At 41.9% G+C, this 24,496-nt stretch overlaps 1 protein-coding gene across 1 annotated transcript in view; it reads left to right on the top strand.

Annotated features, from left to right (window-relative positions):
• Nucleotides 1-24,496, top strand: part of CPQ (carboxypeptidase Q) — a 158,445-nt gene that overhangs the window by 82,911 nt on the left and 51,038 nt on the right. Inside the window, exon 5 of the mRNA XM_032129937.1 lies at nt 9,403-9,514. Coding sequence (XP_031985828.1) covers nt 9,403-9,514 — 112 coding nt within the window. The remainder of the gene's footprint in view (nt 1-9,402; nt 9,515-24,496) is intronic.

The following is a 24,496-nucleotide window of genomic DNA, read 5'->3' on the forward strand; positions in this document are numbered from 1 at the left end:
TGGAGTTTCCTGTAGCCTGTTAACTTCTGCTCTCTCGTGCTACGTAGACACAACAAAGCCTCTCCGGCTCTGCTCTTCAAGGACACCCAGACCATCACAGGCCCAAAAAGTATAAACCAAAGAGCCTCTAAGGGGGGCAAGCAGAGGGGAACTTACATCATTAAACTGAAGCTTTAATTGGAGAATTAACCCTGATATGAAAATGAACCAAACCTATAAAAGTGTGAAGAACTCGTGACCTGTTGTCCATCTTGGGGTCCATCCTGGCAGTAGCCTCTGGCCCCCAGGGGGTACCTTTGAAGGCCTTTCAAATAAATACCTACTTTTATTCCCTTACTCCTGTCTAGTCTCTGTTTCTAGAGGCCTCTTAAGGCATCATAGTGTTCTTGAAAGGTAACAACATTTGTAATTTTTTTGGAGAAAAGTCTACTATTTTTACAGTTTTAGAAAGGGGAGCTTGCTAGTAATGCCTAGGATCACAGTCTACAAGTAGACTTTGTAAACACTTCAGCAAAAGAAGTAGCATTGGACAATATTTACTTTAGCTGAGATTAATTTTGATATCTGAAAAAAGGAATTTCAAAGATAAAACATTCGGGGATGTTGCTAGATCTGTAATAATGTGGAATCCTGTATGACTCTAAAGTGAAAAATATATAAATATATATACTCTAGATTATAAAAATTATCTACTGTATGTGTAAGGGAACTTTTCCTTTGGTAAGTGTAGAAAAAAGAGAGCTGCTCTCTTCACATCAGCTCAGATGCCATTTCAGCTTTTCTACGGGCTATTGCAAGAGATTCTTTGCTGATCTTTGAACTAGAAAAAAAGCAGCTACCACATCTTCTTAGTGCAAGGGTAAGTGATATTTCAGTGATACCTAGTTTTGTTTAGAGGCAGTTACTGTTATGATTTTTCCTCTTAAAACGTCTAGAAGTGGGTTGAAATACATAAACTAAATTCCTTATTTTCAAAATAAAGTATTATGAAGAGTGATATTTCTGAAATGTTATAGCTCAGGAAATAGGAAATAAAAGATGCTGCAGAATTTAAATATGGAAATGCTAAGTCTTGAAATCCAACATTTAATATGAAAATGGTAGTAATTTCAATACTTGGTTATCTTTTGAATGCTCATATAGTTTCTATGTCGTTACCTTTACTACAATTCCCTTATCAGTAATAATTTATTTTCAGACTAATTTTCTCCTTCACTGTCATACATGCTATAAATGATATCAACTCATGCTATTAACTACTGAGTGGTTTTGAGATTCACTTCAAACAGGGAGGTTTGATTGCAATAGTTCTTTCCAAGTACATATTAGTTTCAATCACTTCTACAAAGTAGAGATTCAACTTTAAAGAGCTGACTGTATGTTGTGACACAGGGGCTCTCTGAAGGTTAATCAGCTTTCTAGCAATAATAGGGTTGGATTCTTGTGTGACTAAGTGAGTCACTTCTGTTTCATGTGCAGATCTATCATTTAATCAGAAGCCTGGAAGTTAAGACTTACTATGCTGCATATTAAGTAGAAAAGACAGTTGTTGTTTTAATAATTTTTTTTCTTTCTGAACTTCACTGTATCTTTAGGACTGTAAATTAGTTGAGACAGCTAGACTGATTTTTTAAGAACCATTCCTAATGTGTGTAAAATCTAATAAAAGGAGCTGTACAGTGAAGTCATATTATTTGGACACCAAAGCTAAAAACTAATTTGAAGAAATATCTTTATATATACAAAACAAAATCCACTAAATGTGGTAATGTTCCTGATTTACATGTAGGGCATGATTTAATCCAATTGCAGTTTAACTGGGGGCAGTTAGTGTTTTCTTAAAGGCAAGTACAAAACCACACGAATCTTTTTTAACATATTTATAGCCCAAAACAAATATTTGGAGAATGGCCAGAGTAGACTGTCACAAAGAGTTTTAACCACGTAAGTTGTTTTTACAACTGAGTATCTCTGATATAGTTCTGTGCTTGAATTTAGCTGTTGAAGTTGATAAAATTACACACAATAGAGTAGGCTTGTGTTTAAACATTACTGGACAAAGTATTTTTCTTCTGGTAGCAATGCCCCACACACCTTAAAATACAGGAGAGTTTATATTTAAATATATACGTTATATGTATATATCTTACCTTGCATGTTAGTCTAACTCTAATCCCATGCCATACAGTACTATGTTACAGTGCTCAGTACTCTGTGTTGCTGATGGGCACTCAGCTTTGTCATCTTGTCTTCCTCAAATGTTGAAATGCTGAGCTTGAATAATGGTAGTGTATACAAAACACAGTGTCCCAGCAAGAACCGTTTAAATAGTTATCTTTATAATGCAGTGCTTGAGTAGTTTTCTTCAAGTATTTATCCTGCTGTTGGAAGAGCTGGGTTGGATTCCAGAAAAGAAGATGATGTGTGATGTGTTTGCTGCAGTCAGTGTGGTGCTACAGCACACAGGATTACAAGTTCAGATTGTTTAGGTTTCGTAAGGCCTTTGATGGAAAAGCCAAGGGACTGATTTACAGAATCTGGCTAAATGATACAAATTAAATAACTATTATAAATATTTTAAAACTTGAGGAATGTTGGTTTCCATACAGGAATGACATTCTGCCTGGACATGAAGTATCAAGTAGGAAGAGTTGGCAACTTGTAATTTGCATTTGTTTTACTGTGTGGCTTGAAGAGAGAAAGGTTTGAGGTGGAGTAGGAAGAGAATGAGTCAGGGCAAAAAAAGCCAACTGCACACCACCACTTTATTCTATTAAGATGATAGAAGTTTTTCCTAAGAAGGGGGAAAGGAAATCTAGTCTGCAGATTAAAAAGTGCTTTAAGGAAGGATGCTGTGCCAGCTTTGCTATGCGGGTGAGGAGTAGAAATGCATATTGCTTGGTGTTGCCATTTTCCCAAATACATTTGCAAGCTACTACTGTGGACGATGCTAATACATCCTAAAACTGCCATGCCATATATACTACTCTATATTTGCAAATCTGTGTATACGAAGACTTTATTTAATCATAGTTTTGAAAGCAAGTTAGGCATGATGGGCTTCAATTTAATCCTGCCAGCTGTTTTATTTGCCCACTAGTTAGGTACATGATATGCTGCCTTTCTTTTTTCCTTTATTCTCATGCTGTTAAAACAGTGAAATTAAGAAAATCTTTAAGTCCTTATAAACTGAAGCCATCTGGCTGTTCATAGCTGTAATGCTATCCAAATGTGTAAATTACTAAAAATGTACTCCCCCTTATGCTTAGGAGAACAGGCCTGAATTTGGTGCTGCTTTCCTCAGTCTGAGAAGCTGGGATTAGGTTTTTTAGTCATGGCTCATTTAGTGCTATAAATTTTGTTGGGACTGGAGAGACTAGGATATTGTGAAGTGAGAGAGTGTTTGTGAGAATAAAAAGATTAATGAGTATCCAAGGAACGAGAGAAATTATAGGCAACTTTTTAATTGGATTGAATAGGGGATCCTAATTCTTATCTGACTTCTGTTTTCCTCTGATTTTGGTCCAAACACAAATCAACTTTATATGCTGTTTATACACATGTAAGGTAAGTATTGCACAAATAACCCTGCACTGGCAGGGGATTCATGCAAGGAAAATATCCAGTTAAATAATACAAGACCTTGTTGTGGTACTTAGAGTTTCAGATGAACTTACTTAGAAGCAAACTGGAGAAAGTGAACCACAAAAATTTGAACAGAAATGCTTTTCATGAGTTTCCAGGTAATTGTGAACTGGATGGGAACACTGTAAACCTGTGTTGCCTGAGGAAACAACCAACTTCTAGCATTATTTGACTGAAAATGTGCATGAAGAGTTGAAAAGAACTTGAGTTACAGTCTAGAGGACTTCACTGTTTAAGCTTGATGTTTTGGCATACAGATGCTTGGAGTTTGAATGTGTCATGACTAAAGATGCTTAATCTGGTTCTAATATCCTGTTTAGTTCTTGGTCATATCCCATGCAGCACTGCAGGCTGGGGACAGAGTGGCTGGACAGTGGCCAGGCAGGAAGGAACCTGGGGGTACTGACTGACAACAGGCTGAACATGAGCCAGTGTGTGCTCAGGTGGCCAAGAAGGCCAGTGGCATCCTGGCCTGTATCAGCAATGGTGTGACCAGCAGGACCAGGGCAGTAATTTTTCTGCTGTATAGGCCGCACCTTGACTGCTGTGTCCAGTTCTGGGCCCCTCAATTTAGGAAGGATGGCAAGATGCTGTAGCATGTTCAGAGAACAGCAACAAGGCTGGTGAAGGGTCTGGAGGACAAGTTCCATGAGGAGTGGCTAGGGGTGTTTATCCTGGAGAAAAGGAGGCTCAAGGGAGACCTTATCACTCTCTACAACTGCCTGAAAGGAGGTTGTAGCCAGGGGAGGATCTGTCTCTTCTCCCAGGCAACTAGCGACAGGACAAGAGGACATGGTCTTAAGCTGCACCAGGGGATGTTTAGGTTGGATGTTAGGAAGAAGTTCTTCACAGAAGGGGGGACTGGGCATTGGAATGGGCTGCCCAGGGAGGTGGTGGAGTCACCGTCTCTGCAGGTGCTTAAGAAAAGACTGGATGTGGCATATAGTGCCATGGTCTAGTTGACAAGGTGGAGTTTGGTCATAATTTGGACTTGATCTAAAAGGTCTTTCCCAAACTAATTGATTCTGTGATTCTTCGTGTATGTGATGCTTGTTTAAATTTTTTGTCCTCTTGCAAGTTAAGGTGCTCCTTATCTTCACTGTCTGCTGGAGGAAGATGTAAAGAAAAATACTTTTCAGTGTTTTTAATAATGAAAGTTATTAGTATGCTTTTCTAAGAGAAAAGTGTTGATAGGCAGATTCCATCAATAAAGGTCCTATCTAAACCTCCATCCATGAAGCCTTCTTCATCCATGAAGGTAAAGATGAATGATGGCTTCATTAGTCTTCCATTACTCTTGCATTACCTGATATACATCTGTCTCAGGGACATGAAATAACTCTGCATAGCAGTTTTCACAACTTAATACAAATGTTATTCTAGATTAAGTGAAGTGATTGAAAACGTTGCTTACAATTCTTTCCTAATGTTTAATATTTATGATCTCTAAGGTTGCATAGAAAGAAACCTTTGCTTTGTATTTAACTAAAAATGGGATACACATTTCTTAAAATTCCATTTAATCAGGCAGAAGGTAGTTCACCTGCATTTTATGAAGTTGTTGCATTGTACTAATTTGAAAACAAACCAGTGGGAGGCACCAAGTCAGAATAACAATTTAATAGGGAAATCAAAAAATAAAGCCAGAAAACACTGGGTTAAACTGACAGCGTCAGGATACAACCTGACACTCTGTTAGCAAGGGTGGTGGCAGCAGTCTGATAAAATGGTGGCTGCAGTCCTCCTGAAGTGATGGATGTGGTTCTGTCAAAGCAGTGATCCTGTAGGAAGGGGCTGCTCTTCTTCAGAAGGTCCAGTGGTGGCTATGTAGCTCCTGTCCTCTGGGAATCCAATGGAAAAGGGTGTCTGTGGTGTTTGGAATCTCAGATTATATCCAGGATGGAATGCTTGGTTCCTCCTCCTGGGTGGAGCATCTCACAATGGGATGATGAGTCATGAGGCAAGGTGTTGATGGGCTCATTAACAGAAGATAGTCCGGAGGGAGGAGGCAAGGAACCACTGCCCCACCTGGTTTCAACAGCTCATGAGGATGGTAATAGAATGCACTGCAACCCAGGACGTGCATGACAAATGCAACTGGCCTGTGTGACTACATATGGGATGGGAGATTATTTTTTAGTGTCATAAACCATCCTGCTTAGAAAAGGTTAAGTCCATGACATGGGCACATGTAAGTGAATGTGGGGTTCCTCTTCCTAATCTTCTTGGGGTTAGAATATTAAATATATTTTTTGTTTTCAAAATATTTCAATATGCTTGATTGAAAGGCTGCACATGACCTAAAGGCATCCAATAGAGATCATCGTGCTGATGCAGAAGGAAATAGAGTAAGAAAAAGAAATCTTGTCATGTTACATGCAAGCTCTTATCCTAAATTTATTTTTGATCAATTTGGCAAATATGTATTGGTATATTTGTACTGCCCCATACAGTTGCTTGTGGTTTCTCTGCATATTTAAAACAAATACTTATACTTACAGATACTTACAAGCATTGCTTTGCAATGCATATATTCTTCTGGTACTTCTATAGGGTTGTTTTGTGCAAATATAAGTTATTAGTTTCTGTGTAGATTTGGAGCTGAGAATCACATAACAGATTTGAAAGCAATGTGTAAAATGCAATAATCATACATCCTTGATAGCTTTAACTGCATTTATTATTGGCCCACCTATACAGAGTATTATACTACTATTATTTTATAATATTACTTTAAATAATATAGTACTTTAGACTGAATTTCAGAAATATTTCCATTCATTGCTCAGACACATTCTGTCTACTAAAAGACCAAGATAAACACAGTGGGTTTTGTTATTTTATAGCTGTGTCTTATTTTAAGAATGTCTATGGCTATCAGCACGATCAGTGAAACTTACATTTTAGCAGCTGCTACAAAAACATGATAGTTTGAAAGCACAACTGTTTGGAAGAAACTTTCACATGGAAGTACAATGGTTGTATTTATGTAATTGCTCTTGGCAACAGCTTCAGTAAATTTAAGTCGAAGTTCATCCATAAAATTAACTGATTTTCTCAATCCACTTGAACCTTGATCTGTTTTAGTGTAATGTTCTGGAGCTGGTGAAGATGCTTACAACTGGAGTCTGTAACCCCAAATGAGATTACACCACCTTCTTCTGATTCAGAATTTCCTGCTGTTGCAATATGTGTTGTTCCACAGAAATGAGGAGTAATTCCCTCTCAGACACTCTGTTGAGATTGCTGCCACGGAACAGCGTTAGTGATGTATTCTTTCACTGCTAAAGACAAGGCATCACTTCTATTGTAAACTTGGTTCTCTCTCAATGAATTTACAAACGTATTCTAAATAATTCACTTCATCTTGAAGCTCTGTTTCCCAGGACGCAAAATAGTAATTTTCTTAAAACCAATTTTTGCTTTAAGAACAAAGAAACCACATGGCAACTTTGAAGCTGTGGAACAGACATCCTTTATACCACAGACAATTGGGTTTTCACTCAGAGCCTTTTCTTTCTTTTTAAAAAAATATTATTATGTGTGAATTCCTTATTGAGTGGAACTGTATTGAGTCTGCATCTGTTGGCTGCAAAGTGTGGTGGTGTTTGAGCTCTCTCCTGCATAGGCAGGTTGCAGTGGGGCTGCACGTTCAGGAACGAACACAAAGCAGAATTCATTCATGCACTGCCCTCACCACCTGCAAGTGTGCATAGTCTTCCCTTAGAGGAAAGCAAGAAGAGCAGCAAGTCCCCCAGTGAGCATTTATCTTCTCTGCTCTCGTTTCAGAAACCTTTCTACCTCCAAAGCTGGCACTGCTTTTCTCAGGTGATCTGGTTTCAAGCTATGTTGCTACTGTAGCAGAGGGCTGCTGCAAATTACGTACTTCTACTGCAGGGCAGTGTCCCTAGAAAACGTGCTGTTTGCAATCTTTTGTGTTGGCCTTTAGAGGATCATATTAAATCACAGGAATACCCCAGAGAAATTCTGAGGCTTTTACAGAGGGGCCAGCCGTCCAAATTTAAGTGCTGTTGAAGGAGGGGAGGTTTTGGAATAAAGATTGCAGCATGTCTGTAATCTACCAAGAAGATGAGTCTGTGATGGAAAGCAAGCACATGTTAAGGCTGGATAAGGCAGAAAAGAGAGTTGAGACATGAGAAGGAAAGAGTAAGCTGCTCTTCAGATTTTGATCACAAGCTTTTTCTGCTTCTAAGGCATGACAGTTCTGTTTTTTGTAACACACACATTTATAAACATCTCACAGTCTATTTTCTAAATTTAAAGGGGTTTGGTGCATTCCAGTCAGACCCATGGCAGTTCAATGGGTATGATTAGTACTTTCTCATGGCCCTTTCTCATGGCCCATAGTTTATTGCTATGGATATTTCAGTTATGTTACCTGAGTTTGTGTTCGGTTACATGAAAAGACACTGTTGTATGATGAGTACTTGATATTTTTTATCTTGCCATGATAGTTAGTCCATTAATTTTAATATGCAGTGAAAACAGATTTATCTCACACGAAGAAGAAAATAGAGATCTTCATGTTTGGGCTCCGAGTTACTTCCTTGCAATGTTCACGGCATGCTTTACAGCGTAGACTCTTGCCTTCCAGGAGTTACAACAGGAAAAACACATTATGTTCTTATTTTCAGTGCTAAACTAGTTGTCCTGTGCTGAATGGAAGATGAGACAATATGCCAGGAGATCCTTATCCTTAGGGAGAAGACGGTAGCAGAAAGAATGAATATATTTTACATTTTTCTGGATCCCTCAACTCTGAGACCTGTTTGACATCAGCTAAACAGGGAGTGGGAAGCATCCCTTTGTGTATGGCCAGTTCTGAGCAGAACAGAGGTGGATGCTCCAGGGCCTCCTTCAGTTTTTCCTTAGTGCTGAGTTGTCACAGGTTTCAACGTCCTGCTCTTGGTTTTGTGCTGTTGCACCATTTTACCACGCTGCCTGCTTGGCTCAGAGTTTTTGTGCCTCCTTGACCTTTCCATTGTAATCATAGATCCATCAGCCCTTCAGCTTAAGGCCCAGTTAGGGAACAGTCACACTTGTGGTATTGGTCTGATGCTGCTTGTCAACATTTGAAGGGTTCAGATCTGAAAGTGGATGTTTCTGGAGATGCCCATACTACTATTCTCTACTGTAGTCACAAAACTTTCTTTGCAGAAAACGCATCTGGGACTTGCTACCGTGTTTTAAAATATCCTTATGACTAATGGAACTATAAAATACCTTGTCATTGTTGTAGCACGTAGGGGATCTAGTAATAAATTAGAGGTCCTCTGTGACAAGTACCATAGATATATAATAAAACAAATACCTCTGGGAATGCTTCAGTCTAAGTTCGTATTTTTTCCTTATGCACCCAAAAATAGGATTAATGAAATTTCATGCCTAAGGGCTTAAACAGATGTAATATGAAAGAAAATTTCACCAGTCAGCAGTGTAGTAGTCCTGCATCTCCAGAAAGTATGCACTTTCATAATGTACAAGATAAGACCTTTCATTTAAACATTTCTCACAGCTTATCTAGTTTCACTTACGCAGTGGTTTAAAGTAGTAGAATCCCAGATTAATATTCAGCAACTAGAGAACGATGTTTTAGTTTTATTTGAATTTCTTTCCTCTTGTTCTAAACTAAAATGCCAACTTTATGACAAAATCATTAAAATGCTTAAATGCTAAACAGAATTTTCTGATTCAGTGTTTTCATGTAGATATGTTTTCTCAAAACTGCTTTTCTAGGTTGTATTGGTCAGTGGACATCTGGACAGCTGGGACGTTGGGCAAGGAGCTATGGATGATGGTGGTGGAGCTTTTATATCATGGGAAGCGTTATCACTCATTAAGGATCTGGGTAAATCTTTAATTTAAAAATACTTTTAATGCATTACATTTCTAGTACATTTTGTGTGATATCTAAACTGGATTTTATATTTTATCCACATCTCTGAGCACAAATACTCATTTTGTCACTATATGCCTCAAAACTAGTTCAAAACAGACTTTTTAGATTGCTGAGTTGATATCCAAGGATGCTTTTCCCCCTTCATCAGATGGAATCTATTTTTCCTTCTTATTCTCCTTTTTCCACAAATGTAACCTGTGGTCAAGAGGAATGCCTAATGTATTCGTTAGAAACTAAAATCAGCTGCTGCTCCTGCTCTTAGCCCTAGCAGCCTTTAAATAATAAACCATCTTTTGCTGCTTCCCACCGGAAGGATTTGCGCACTTCAACAATCTCAATCTTTCTTGAAGAGCTCTTTGTAGACAAGCTCTGTTACGTGATTAGCTGCTTGCAGACTGCAGTCATGAACATCAGACAGCCCTGTAAGTTCCTATTCCTTTATTGTGCATTGTTTGAACCTCTAACCTCTCCTTTTCCCAGCCTTGGAATGATTAGATTATCAGTCTGTAACTAAAACAAAGTGTGTCTGTTTAAATTTTTGGTCTTTTAAAAGCAAACGAAATAGGATTTTTCTATGGAGAATCCAGGTTTACTCCTTCTTTTAGTGTTTTTTAATCCTTTTTTCATGATGCTTGGAAAATTCTCTGTTTTCTCCACCTTCAAGGAAAAAAAAGTCATTCTGCTGTGTTTGATACTCTATTCTATTCAGAATAAACTGTTCTGTGTTTCTTAAGGGCAAGTTCCTGATGGCATTGTATAATTCTTATTCACTGGGTTTTCCTTCACACATGACTGAAATGCATCGCTTTCTTCTTGTTCAAATATTTGATTTCCTCTGGTAGTAGCCTGTGTGTTTGCTGTGCGACCTGTGGTGAAATGCTGTTCTCTCAGCTGGGAAATGCTGGAGCCTTTGCTGATACCCTCTCTTCTGGGCAGCTGTAGTGTTCTGCTCTTCTTGTTGTACCAGTGTTCTTCAGGAACATAAGGCTGGGAGAGGACTTCTAGGTCTTCATATCTGTAGATAACCAAGGGGCAGACGATGTGGATGCTAAAAGGCAGGAGCAGAGGAATTTTCCAGCTGCTGAAGCATTTTGTGAAGTGGTTCTTTCTCATGCTTTAGCTGAGAAACTGTGAAAGATGGTTTTGTAAACTAATTCTATTATCTTGCACCTGGGTTTGTTTTCCAGCCTTGTTTTGGTACTCTGGAAAAAGTATTTTGAATGGGTGTTAGACAACCTCAGCCAATCCCTCTAGGGGGTGGCTGGTCAAGCGACCAATCATATCATTCTCTCTCTGTCATAGGTTAGCAAGCATAGTCCCGGAAGGGACGTCCTTGCTAAGGGGTGCTTACAGTTTCCTCTGGGAACTGAAGGAACCTATCAGCTGGCCAGTTTGAATATGGACAATTCTCTAAGCCACTTAAAGTTGTGATCACCTCTGTGATCCACATTTAAGAATAGGCAAACTCCCCCTCCAGGCTCTCTCTCGTTTCCGGCGCTGGCACAGGTGGCTGCAGGGCCCGAGCAGGGCCCAGTGGGCCCAGCCAGGCCCTGCTTGGGCCAGGCCGGGCCGGGCCATGGCCATCCTGGAGCCGATGGACCTGTTCCAGCCATGGACCCCCCCCCCACTGCCTTGCCGTAGGCAGCTGGAGCGGCTCGGCTCTCCCCCCTCTCCACTGCGGTAAGAAAAATTCAACATTCCAGCTGCAAAGCTGCAAGGCCGAGGTGAGAGTAACCCTTTTATTGCTGTGAAGAGCTGAAAACCTGAGGGAAGAGAGAGAGGAGATGCTTAAAGCTGAAATTCTGTTGTGAAGCTATGATATATCAGAGTATCCTGTTGTAATTTCATGAAGATATGGGGGGTGGAGTGTTCAACTCGTAAGCAAAAGCACCTGCGCTGAGATAGGCAGATGCTGACGCAGCTGTAATTTCATGAGAAGTTTGGACAGGGAGAGATGAACCAGATGAGGACTTTTGCTCCAAACGGGAAAGGAGAAAACCTCAGTCCCTAGAGATGCTCTCAGAGATAGTCCTAACGATGAAGATTGTTGCTGCCTGTTCTGAGCTTCCCCTCCCCCCTCCCAAAGACATGTGCTCTGAGCTCCTTTGTTCCAAGCGCGGGCAAAGCCAAATGTAACTCAGACTCTTTAGCAGTGTCTGATTGGCCGGTCACCCCGGGTCCGCCCCCAGTCCTCCCCTTTCCCCTTCTCCTAATAAAAGATGGTCGAGGGGAGGCAAAGGCTCTCTCTCAGCTCAGCTACTTTCCTGTAAACATCTCTGGTCGTCTGTCTCATTTGAAGGCTTCTAACTGCAGGGAATTGAGTGAGCAGGGAGCTCTATTTCTCCCTCTTTGCTTCTGCTGATGGTATTTGCTCTGCAGCTGATTCAGGTACCGATTTTAGAGCTACTAAAGTGCTAGATTGCCCGTGCTACCTCTCAAGGCTGCTCGAGGCTTTCTAAGGCATTGAAATACAAGCGCTAGCCGGTATAAAGCTGAAAAGATACCTTCCGCATTTGGCGCCCAGCGTGCTATCTCTGAACTCCGGTTCTGAGAGACTTTCAGGGTGTCCCGGCAGCTGCGTGTCTGCTGGAGTTAGCTCTGCACGTCCTGCTGTGCCAGCTCTGTGTGGCGAGGTGTTACTTTTTGTGTAACATCGAGCCCAGAGCCTCAGCCTGTACCCTCCCCCACGCCACGTGGCGAGGGAACGGCTGGAAAGCAGAAGACCCTTCTCGCGTTTTTTTTTCTCCGGACCTGCTTTCCTGTGATAAATCCAGAATTCTGGTGAGTATTTCCCTGCTGGTTTAGGGGCTCCTGTCTTAAGCTGGTGCCGGTGCAAACTTTCTCTTTTTTTTTTCCTCCTTTTTGGCGAGTTGGGGTTGAGGTTTGGTGGTGCATTTATAATGGGATCTGAAGTTTCTGCACACCGTAGAGAAATATACCACCAAGTTCAAAGTTACCTTTCTTTAACTGGGCATAAATACCCTAAAAATCTAGTTCAATCTTTTGTACAATGGCTTTTTCAGTACTTTCCTAATCTGACCTCCGAAGACATAAGATCTGCTGAATTTTGGGATAAGGTGGGGAGAAAACTCTCCTCTCTGAGGCGTGCAGGAGATGAAACAGTTTCAAAATTCTTTCCTCTCCTGTTACTAAGTTATACTTTGCCGGATAAAAAGGCAGTACATGAAAAGCCTCTGCAAAAACCCCCTGTTAATTCCCATATACCCTCTTCCAACCCCTGTGTCCCGGACCCCTCTTCCCCTACGCTGGCAAACACAGCTAGAGCAGACTGCTTCTCAGCACAGGAGAGCTATCGTCCTCCTGGCTCACCCGTGTTTCCTCAGCACCCTGCCTTGGATGGGAATCCGGAGCCCATCCCAGGACCTTCCCAACCCCTTTTCTCCACTCCCTTTTCCCCAGTTTCTAGCCCTCATGTTTCAAGCGCGCGTAAAAACCCCTTCTCCCCTGATCTCTTTGTTCCCAGGGACAGCCATTGCCATGTGCTCACAGCCCGGGAAAAAACCCCTCCCCCCAACCGCCTTTCTCCCAGTTTGTTTGTCCCCAGTAATGGCGGACGCAATGGTCCTTCCTCTCCAAACTACACCTCCCACAATCCCTTTCTCCCCATCCCACAAATCCCTTCTTGTCCCCATCCCCTCCCACTCCTGCGTCACAACCTGACCCCGCCCCCGACTCCGCCCCCACAGCGTCGTGTTTCACCCCTCCCTCTGTTCCCGCCCACGGCTCAAGTGCCGCCCCTGCCTCCCACAACCCCGCCCCCGACCCCTCCCCTCCTCCGGCCGTGTCCCCGCCTCCACTCCCCGCCCCTGCCCCTCCACTCCCCGCCCCTGCTTTCCATTGTCCCGCCCCAGGTTCCCACAGTCCTGTGACTGCCCCTCTGAATCCGGGAACCCATGGCTACCAGGAAGTAACTCCAACTGCTTCTACTACACTCTCTTGTACTAGCAATGGAGCTAACCCTGACTGGAAACCCCTTTCTTATTCTGATATTAAGGATTTGTGCAAGGCAATTAAGGAGTTTGGAATGCATAGTAATTATTTTAAGAGCCTTTTAAGTGCTACTTTTGCAACTCACTTACTTGTACCTCATGATTTACTTACATTAATGCAAACTCTTCTCACACCTGGTGATTTTATGGTGTGGAAAAAGCAATGGAAAATAATTTTATCTGATTTATTAAAAATTTTGTGGCAAACTCCAGATAATTACCTGGATTTTGAAAACAATTATATCACATTAGATCTTTTATCTGGTGACAATAATATGGCAAATCCTCAAAAACAAGCAATGCTTATCCCTCGTCCAGTTCTTACTGAAATCACACGTGCTGCTGAAAAGGCCTTAACATTATTACCATCTCAAACTCCTAATTCTCATTATACCACCATCAAGCAATTGCCAAATGAAAATATTATTCACTTTTATAACCGTTTGTACGAAGCTGTCTCTTCCCAGGTCCCTAATCCTGACCTCCAACAAGCGCTCCTACTCGAACTTCTCCAAGTTAATACAAATGATGCTTGCAAACAAGTCATTCTCACTCTCCCGCTGTATCCTCCTCCTACTGTTGAATCCATCCTCGAAGTCTGTACGAAGAAGGTGCAGCTGAACACAGCTGCTCCCTTTTTGAAAAAAGTGGGGATGGTTGGGGAGGTTGTGGAGAATGTTACAGGTACAGGAGAAACTCAATCGCGCGGTAACTTTGTATGCTATCGTTGTCAGAAAAAGGGACATGTAGCTCGCAATTGCAGAGCAATTATAACTGCTGATAAAAACTCTCCAAAGACTGTTTCCCCAGGTCAACTGCAGGGAAACTAGCGACTCAACGCGTCCTAACAGCTCCGCGTTCAGACATAAATAGGGCTGCAGACAAAGCAACTTGGACTTCTGGACTCAGGTTTAAGGTAACCTGTGATAAAGCACACCATTTCAACAACAACAAACAGACTGTAATACCCATTTCATTCCAGAATGTGGACCACATGCCAGAATTTACATACCTTTTTGTTATTGGGGACACTCGGGAAACACCTGCTGGGATAGAGGTTATACCCACACTCATGAAAATGAATCAGAACGGGTGTTCTAACCTAATGGTACAATGTATATATCCGCCGTATTTTATGCCTAAAGGTCAAGTCATTGCACAGGCCTTTCCACTGCCCAAATACCTGCCCACAGATGGTCATATCCCAGCCATCTGTTGGACTGAGGTTTTGGGAAACGACAAACCTGTAATAGAATGTAAGCTCCGTTACAAATCACATAAAATCAGTATAATGGGAATGTTAGACACAGGTGCTGATGTGTCTGTCATTCCATTTGATAAGTGGCCTACGCAATGGGAATTGCAATCTCAGGGCATCATACAAGGGATTGGAGGTACCCAAATTGCAAAGCAGTCCAAACACACCATCCAAATTGAAGGTCCTGAAGGACAAATAGCGACACTTCGTCCGTATGTCCTAGACACCAAATTCACCCTGTGGGGAAGGGATGCCATGTCTCAGTGGGGAACAAAAACTGATATCACGCCTAGACATCAAAATTTTCCCTTGCAGGCCACTGAAGCAGAGTGCCATCCACATAAATTAACTTGGAAAACAGATGAACCCGTGTGGGTTAACCAGTGGTCGTTAAAAAAAGAAAACTTAGAGGCACTCAAAACATTAGTGGCTGAACAATTGGCTAAAGGAAATATAGTTCCAACTAACAGCCCATGGAACACACCCGTGTTTGTAATACAAAAACCGGGAAAGAACAAATATAGGCTACTCCAAGATCTTAGAGAAGTTAATAAGGTTATTGAAGACATGGGACCCCTTCAACCAGGTATGCCATCACCTTCAATGCTCCCACAACATTGGCATTTAGCTGTTCTTGACATTAAAGATTGCTTCTTTCATATTCCGCTCCACCCTGCAGATGCCCCCCGATTTGCATTTTCTGTACCATCTCTTAATCGCGAAACTCCCATGGAACGTTATCATTGGCTTGTGCTTCCCCAAGGTATGAAAAATTCCCCAACTCTCTGCCAAGAGTATATTGCTAAAATTCTATCTCCCATCCGTGCCAAAGCAGAGAAAGCCATCATCCTGCATTACATGGATGATGTGCTGGTGTGTGCTCCCAATAATCAGTATCTCGAGCAGACACTTAACATGGTGGTTGAGGCCCTAGAGGCCAAGGGCTTTGAATTACAACCTGAAAAAATGCAGAGAACAAGCCCTTGGAAATACCTCGGACTCAAAATCACAGAAACCTCTATCACCCCAACACCTGTCACCATTAATAATAACCCAAAAACATTAGAGGAAGTGCAACAGATCTGTGGGACACTGAAGTATTTAAGGTCCTGGTTAGGACTCACCACAGAGGATGTAGCTCCTATTGCAAACCTGTTAAAAGGGGAAGGCGGTCCAGCATCCCCTCGATCCCTGACAGAAGAGGCAAGGCAGTCTCTCAAAAAGATTCAAGAGCTCATTTCCACCAGACAAGCGCACAGGTATCAGCCCTCCCTACCCTTTAAGCTTGTCATTCTAGGGAAGGTACCACGCTTTCATGGCCTCATATTTCAGTGGGACAAAGAGCAGAAGGAACCCCTCATCATAATTGAATGGGTATTCCTTCCACTCCAACCTCCTAAAACCATCACACAGCCACAAGAACTAATGGCAAAAATTATCATGAAGGGTAGAGCAAGGCTCCGCACCCTGGCAGGATGTGACTTTGCATGCATCTATTTACCTGTAACAACTGACGCATTAGATCACCTACTCCAAAATAATATAAATTTACAATTTGCATTAGATAGTTACTCAGGCCAAATCTCAAATCATTACCCAAAACATGACATGTTTAATCTGCCATTCTCTTTCATCCCTCGAGAGATTCAAAGTAGAAAACCCCTCGATGCGATTACCGTTTTTACTGATGCCTCAGGAAAAAGTAAAAAGTCCGCGGTCACATGGAAAAATCCAAAGACGCAAAAGTGGGAATCTGACATCGAGGTAATCCAGGGATCACCACAAGTAGCTGAATTAGCAGCTGTTGTTAGAGCATTTGAGAGGTTCAAAGAACCCTTTAATTTGGTCACAGACTCAGCATATGTAGCTGGAGTAACTGTTAGAGCTGAGCATGCTCTCCTAAAAGAAATCTCAAACAAGAAAATTTATGATTTACTCTCAAAATTAATTTATCTCGTTTCCCACAGAGAGCATCCCTATTTTGTCATGCATGTGAGGTCACATACAAACCTGCCAGGATTTATTGCGGAGGGCAATCGTAGAGCTGATGCTCTGGCTATGCCAGCAGACATAGTTCTATCAGCCGACTTACCAAAGCTCCCCCAAGTTTTTGAACAAGCAAAATTGAGCCATGCCATGTACCATCAAAATATTCCTGCTCTTATCCGCATGTTCCATCTGTCGCGGACACAAGCAAAAGCAATAGTGGCAACATGTCCCAACTGCCAGAAGCTACAGCTTCCATCACTGGGCATGGGGGTCAATCCCAGAGGCATTAATAGTGGTGAAGTGTGGCAAATGGACGTCACACATTTCCCTGAATTTGGGAGATTAAAATACGTTCATGTTTCTATTGATACCTTCTCTGGTGCTATATATGCCTCTGCACATGCAGGTGAAAAGGCTAAGGATGTTGAAAAACATCTTGTCCAAGCTTTTGCTGTGCTTGGTATACCTGAGGAGATAAAAACTGATAATGGACCTGCCTACACCTCCCAGGAGTTTAAAAACTTTCGTCAGCAGTGGGGATTTCGACATGTTACAGGTATTCCTCACTCCCCAACTGGACAAGGCATTGTTGAACGTGCCCATCAAACCCTCAAGCGAATGCTGCTACAACAATCAGGGACCACCAAACTTAACTCACCTGTCCTCAGACTCAGCAAAGCACTGTTTACCATAAACTTCCTGAATGGCACCTTTGAGGATCCAAACCCTCCCATCTATCGTCATTTCCAGAACACCAGGAGACAGAAACTGCAGGAAAATCCAGAAGTCCTGATCCGAGACCCAGAGACTCAAAAAATCCAAGGACCGTACAAACTTGTAACTTGGGGACGTGGGTATGCCAGTGTATCTACCCCTCAAGGACTGAGATGGATCCCAGGCAAGTGGGTAAAACCTTATGTCACTTCCTCAAAAGTTAAGGAGGTTAAAACTGCCTCCTGGAAGAGACGCCGTAAAAAGAATCCTGATTTTGCACCTTCATGTAAACCCCCTACTGCAGATCTTTATGTTAATCCCTTAAGTTAAGTTGCACTGTTTTGCACTCAGGTTTTTGCACTGTATTTTGTAAATCTTTGTCCTGATACTCCATACCATAGATGTCCTGACTAAACCCCTGAGTTTTGACTGGGGAACTAGTTTAAAGGCATCCTAGGTACTGTTGAGTTGTAGGGACGATAGATTACAATTATATTTTGCACTGTTGTTTTGTTACTGTTCTATGCACTTTTAAGTTACTAAGAGTTACAACCCAGCTTTAAAGAAAAAAAAATAGGGAATTGTTGCTGCCTGTTCTGAGCTTCCCCTCCCCCCTCCCAAAGACATGTGCTCTGAGCTCCTTTGTTCCAAGCGCGGGCAAAGCCAAATGTAACTCAGACTCTTCAGCAGTGTCTGATTGGCCGGTCACCCCGGGTCCGCCCCCAGTCCTCCCCTTTCCCCTTCTCCTAATAAAAGATGGTCGAGGGGAGGCAAAGGCTCTCTCTCAGCTCAGCTACTTTCCTGTAAACATCTCTGGTCGTCTGTCTCATTTGAAGGCTTCTAACTGCAGGGAATTGAGTGAGCAGGGAGCTCTATTTCTCCCTCTTTGCTTCTGCTGATGGTATTTGCTCTGCAGCTGATTCAGGTACCGATTTTAGAGCTACTAAAGTGCTAGATTGCCCGTGCTACCTCTCAAGGCTGCTCGAGGCTTTCTAAGGCATTGAAATACAAGCGCTAGCCGGTATAAAGCTGAAAAGATACCTTCCGCAGAAGATGATGAAGACCCTTTGCTCCCAGGGAAGGAGAAGGGCCTCTGTTTTTGTTTCTGAACGGCTCAACCTTAAAATTATACCCCAAAAAACTTCAAGAGTGGACCCTCGAAAGCAGTTGCGGGAAAAGCTGCAAGTCGGGGGAAAGGACTCACACGCAGGCAGAGAGACTCCTCTTCCTAAATGGACAGAACAATATTTGGAAGTGGGCGGCTGTCTCGTTGTGATGATGTTTTCATAGCATGAGCAAGAAGAGACTTCTCTTTCTAAATGGACTGAACAAGGTTATTATGGAAGTGGTAAACAGACTGAACATCTTAAAGGTTGTCTTTTCACATTGTCAGTGGGAGAAGGGAGGAAGGTGGGGGGAGGAGGAGAGTTCTGAAGGTGGTATAATTTTTTTCTTCTTTTAGGTCTGTTAATAAACTTCTTTATATTCTTTCAAGTTTGGTGCCTGTTTTGCATTTCTCCTAATTCTTATCTCACAGCAGATAAACAGTAATGAGTATTTTGGACCAAACCACTACACTCTCACATACAAAGATACATAACCTAGCTTGTAAATAATAAAATAATTCCTTTCCTGTTGCAGTGACCACTCGCTTCTCAGCCCGGCCAGCACCTGCGGTGTGAGGCAAGAGTGGGGAGCAGTCAAAGGCTCTAGGCTTTAAAGCTGCTCCTCTGGAGTTCAGCTCTGCCCAGGGGAGCTGAAGTTCCAGGTGCCACAGCTGTCAGCAGCCCCGACGAGGGAGAGGATAAAAAGTAGTAGGCAGGCTTGCCACGGGAGGAAATCCATGTTTACTGGATGGTACCTACGGAGGACAAACAACAATTGCAGAGCGACCATGCCTTATAAAGGGGGCAGAACAAGGGGAGTGACCCAACTGGGGACCAATAAGCAGATTAGGAGGGAGGGACGCTGGAGGGACTGACTCACATCTGGTCCAATGGTCTTGGTGGGTGGAGGGAGAGGGGTCACATGCCCCAATGGGGCGTTGAGGTTTAGGGGATTTCCAAGAGGGGAGGTATCCGAGGGGGCAGGGTCTCGGGGGATTGACGGGGACCATATAAGGGTAATTAGGGAGGGCGTGGGTGACAGACACAGAACAATCCAGAACTCCAGGAGGGTTGTGGGTGATTGATAGGGAAGGAGCCAGAACAAGGGGAGGGGATAACCATATATGGGAGCACGGGGGGAGCAACTTAGATCTGGGGCAGACTAACTGGGAATAGAAGTGGAGAAGGTAGGGGCGAAGCATTGGGGTACAAGGAACATACAAAATACAATAAAAACATTGCATCACCACACTTTCCTTTTCTCCTTGGATTTGGATTGTGTCGTTGCTCACCGGTTCTCGGTAAAACAGCGACAATAGGGCCTTTCACAAACTGGCCTTCATAGCAGATTGGTTAATGCAGATTTTGTATTTTATGCATATAAAATCTGACCAAAAAAAAAAAAGGACAGCAAAATAAAAAGATGTGGAGATTGTGTGATTGTGTGAGAAACAAATTAATGGCTTTTACTTAAAATCAATTCCACAGATTGTGTTTTGAATGAGCATTGTGTTTTGAACTATGGAGACTTTGTTCAATATCCTTTTGGACCCTGATAAATTTAGTCTCAGACTAGTCCACCAAATACATTTGAAATGAAGATAAGCCAATTCAATTGGCTCCATGCATGTGTAGAAATTTTTTACTGTGTCCAGGGAGTCTTAAAGCCATGGTGCATTGTGTAGCCATAAAAACTGTGTCTGCATTTACCAGAGTATAACTGATCTGAGAGCTGTGGTGATATGATCCTCAAGCTGAAATGAGCATTCTGAAATATGATTTCTAGAATATGAAGTTTATATTGTGTAGTAAGAAATAATGGCAGTACTTCTGCCATGGTCCTTTGGGTTAACGAAAGCAAAATACTACTACGCTATTGAAGCAGTTTTTTTCGATGATGGTCTAATAGCATTTCATCATGATATCACTGTGACCCTTGGACATGGCTTGTGGACAAGACACAAATTATGCCTCTTAATTTGGATTCTGACAATTTCATGTAATACTTGAAAAATTATTATAGTTTGAATGCAATTCCATACTTTCAACATAACCTCCTCCCAAAACCATTTAATAACTATTGGCTTAGGACCAGATACATGAAATTAATTTAAAAATCATTAAAATAATGGTTTCAGAGAGTAAGACTTTATTTTAAGCAATACAGTTTGTTTCCTTGTCTCAAGTAAAATTTTTAATAGTTTTTGCTTTTATTTCTAGGTAAATCAGTTACTTAATGTGTTGGCCTTTATACCTCATGTTTCATGAATCTTCAGTGTTAGCTTTTATTTTTTTAATTGAGGTGGCAATTTCTGTATCATATTAGTATGGTTTTTTTCTTTCTGTTTTGTTTTGCTTTTGGGTTTTTTAGCTTTTCAGACACCGTAATAGTTACACGTTCCATACAAGGATGTGTACCAGTAGCACAATCTGAAGTAGTTTCACATAGTCTTCAAAACATCAAACATTTGGTAGCATTTTTTTTTCCATTTCCATTTTGACTTCACATGAATGTTGGTTCTTTTTGAGAGAAAGGCAGCTACATGAAGATCAGACTGAACAGAAACTGTTTTGTTTTATATTACCAGAGAGTGGAATTTTATTTAATTGATGTAAAATCCCACGTATACATTTCAAAAGATTAATACCTTAAAAACATTGGGCCGATTGTGAGCTGCTGTAGTTCTTGAACACTGTTTAAAACTATAACCATTCAGTTAGCTCTGGAAAGTAGAAGAGCTAACGAGTGGAAAGTTTCAGTCTGTCTGAATACTTTGCTTCTAGTAGATGTAATATCTCTCTGCTCATCTTCCACAGTGGGAATGGTAGAAAGGGGGTACCTGCTGGTGGTGCCATTCCCTCTCCTCGTTCTTCAGGGAGGAAGCACAGGCAGCAAATTCAGAGCAAATGTTGACTTCTAGATTACATTTCAACAAGGTGAATCTTGCTATGTTTTCTGTGCAGGTGCAATTTCACTCTCAAAACATCCCCTTCAGCAATATATAGTTAAATGTCAGCACCGGCTTGTGCACCTGTTGGTACCCACACTGGTTGTGGACATCTCCTGACTGAAGCAAAAAGAAGCATTTTCCTTAGTGCATCCATATCAAGTTGTCTGTATCAACTATTCTCTCATGGCTGCTTGCTTTGCAGGTAGCTAATCTCAGAAAAATTCACTAATGGCCATACTGACTATTGGTGTTCAAAGGGGTCTTTTATCACAGTTAATAATGAAGTTACATGAAGCACAAGGGAAAGAAAAACATTAATTAAATTCTTGAAGCTTATATATACCACTGATAGGCAAGGTCTGTGGCAAGCTGCTTCATGGCAGATGTGCTTAAAAAAGGAAGAACGGGAAACATTTCCACAGAAGTTGTTTATGTGAAGAAACATGAACATTTCAGTTGGTCATTACTCCTTATTCCTTTTACTGGGAATAAAAACGTTTTTAGAGTTGCTGAGGCAGTTTGTGAACAGGTCTGAACTGGTAAACTTCCCTTCCTTCAGGGAAGCCAAGGCTGTTGCGATTAGCTGAGGATTTCTGATGCCTAAGAAATTACCCTGCATAACTGCAGGTAGCATGTCCATGTCAGTAAACTTGTGCAATCTGCAGTTTGCTTTCTGCAATGCTGCCCTGCCCAGCCTTCTGCAGGTTTTAATCTTTTGATCTATTTTAACTAAATTTGATAGAGGCATAAAAATATTTAGAATAGGAAGTTCTGATATACTCTTGTCAAACGGGTGACTGGGAAGAGATGGGCAAGTGCATTTATGTCCCACCTGAGGAGAGGCAGGAAGAAGGCACTTTTATCCTTTTCTTCGGATGGGAAACACCTGGTTACCAGAACATATGTAACATTGTGGTAATCACCAGTCTCTTTCCTTTTAATCTGTGTGCAAACTCTGTGTGATAGCAAATATCTCTATGGCAGTATTGAGAGCATTATTTGGCGTAATTAAGAGGCGATGGGGAGACACTGGATGTGATTTAGAAAGGAAAGGCTAATGGGTTCCCTTCTTTAAGCTGAGGGAGTCCATGGGGTGTTGCATGAGCTGTAATGTGGTGTGATGAGGGCCTTTGGAAGCTGTAGGAGAGACAGCACTCACACAAATTGCAGTTTTCTAGTTTTACAGAACAACAGCTGTGTTGCTAATTACAGTCTAGAAATCTCAAACCCAACTTGTTTTCAGGTTGCATTTATAATTCTAACATTTTGTGTTTGTTAGTTTATGTGCAAAAAAGAACATCTCTGGAGCTGGCCAGTGCCATTTGCCTCAGCATTTTCATGTTGGTCCAGTTAGTACTCTGGTGTCATTTGAAACACAGCTTCCCATGTTCCCTTCTTACACAAGGTTTACAAAAGAAGCTGCTTTTCCAGGTGAGATGAAAGGCTAGCTAAGCAGCTACACATAGAACATCCCACAAAATTTATTTTGCTGCCATATTTTGGTTGGACAGTTTGCAGGACTTGATCCTGCTTTGGATGTTGGTTGTCAGTTTCTGTGAAGGAGATATCTGTGCCCTTTTCCCAACATTTAAGCCTGTAGCTCGTCTTGCTCTGGAGCCATACTTGTATACAGTCTATTTGAGCAAGAAGCATCTAGTGTGTATCCAGTGGTTTCAGAGCTTTAGCTAGTCCTGCCTCTTTGCTCCTAAGCCAGCTGTGCTCCCACGTTGCTTGGCTAAAGGGCATTTCCCAGCTGAGCTGTTCTGCCCTCCTCCTGCCCTGCCAAAGCCACCTCACACTCTAGTGCTGGAAATGTGGGATTTTCATCCCTAAAGGGAGCTTGAAGGACCTGAATAATTACAATAATAGAGAAAGGTGTTTAGGAGGTGGTTGTATGGCAGTGTCAAGTTTCCAAACACAGTATTTTAAATCTCTTAACAGTAGTAGGGAGCCTATTGGAGTTAGAAATCCAGTTGATTTTGATGGATGAATTTCACTGCTTTCTTCTGAAAAAAATCAGAAGTGATAACTGTTATATCTCTTTTTAATTAAAACATCTGGAATCAAATTTTTTTCCTGTTGAGAACAGAAACTGATGGGGTCTATTGCTTGACTCTACAGTCTAGTTTGTTTTCAGAGTCCCATCTCTGCTAGCACAGGAGTCAAATGGTCAACAGTTTCTTTGTTCACATCCCAGGTTTCTTTCAGCAACATTTACCCACAAGCTCTCTTTCCTTGTTCAGAAATGTGTTTTCTACCTGTTCCTGGGTGGTTTTGGGTCTCTCTTGCTTCATTGCTAGTCAGCTCTTGCTGCCCTGCCAAGCCCAGAGGTACATACCTATCCACGAGCTACTGCTCAATCTGGGGACATCTTCAAAAGTCAGTGGCTGAGCTGAGAATTTGTCAAATGACAAACTTGTCATCTTTCCCTTCAACTGCTTGAACTGCAGCCAGTGTAAGACATAGCCAGTTAATGCTATCTGAACCCCTGCTTCTACTGAAGTAGTCGGTACAGACTCCAGGAAAGGCTACACTCCAAAGACCACTGTAGTGGTGGGTTGTGATACAGAGGAAACAGTTCCCTGCTTGTGCTGTTGTGTTGTGCACTGAGCCCATGCTGGTCATGTCTGCATGCCACCTTGGACCAGGAAGTCTCCTGCTTGGACTGTGCCTCAAAGTGCTTCTGAGAGTCGTATTTGTTCATGTTAGAAAATGCTTGCTGTGGGGAGCTGCCAGAGCCAGTGAATACCAGCAGTCAAGTAGGTGAACAGGGGGCGTTTTCCTCTTTCATACTCAGGGTAGGATGGTGATGCCATTGCTGCTAGAGTAGCTTGATGAAGGAAGAATGATTGTTGACAAAATCTAATCCCAGTCATCACACATTTTACACAGCTTTCCTGCAT

The sequence above is a fragment of the Corvus moneduloides genome, chromosome 1, assembly GCF_009650955.1.
Source record: "Corvus moneduloides isolate bCorMon1 chromosome 1, bCorMon1.pri, whole genome shotgun sequence".
In the NCBI taxonomy this organism is placed as follows: domain Eukaryota; kingdom Metazoa; phylum Chordata; class Aves; order Passeriformes; family Corvidae; genus Corvus; species Corvus moneduloides.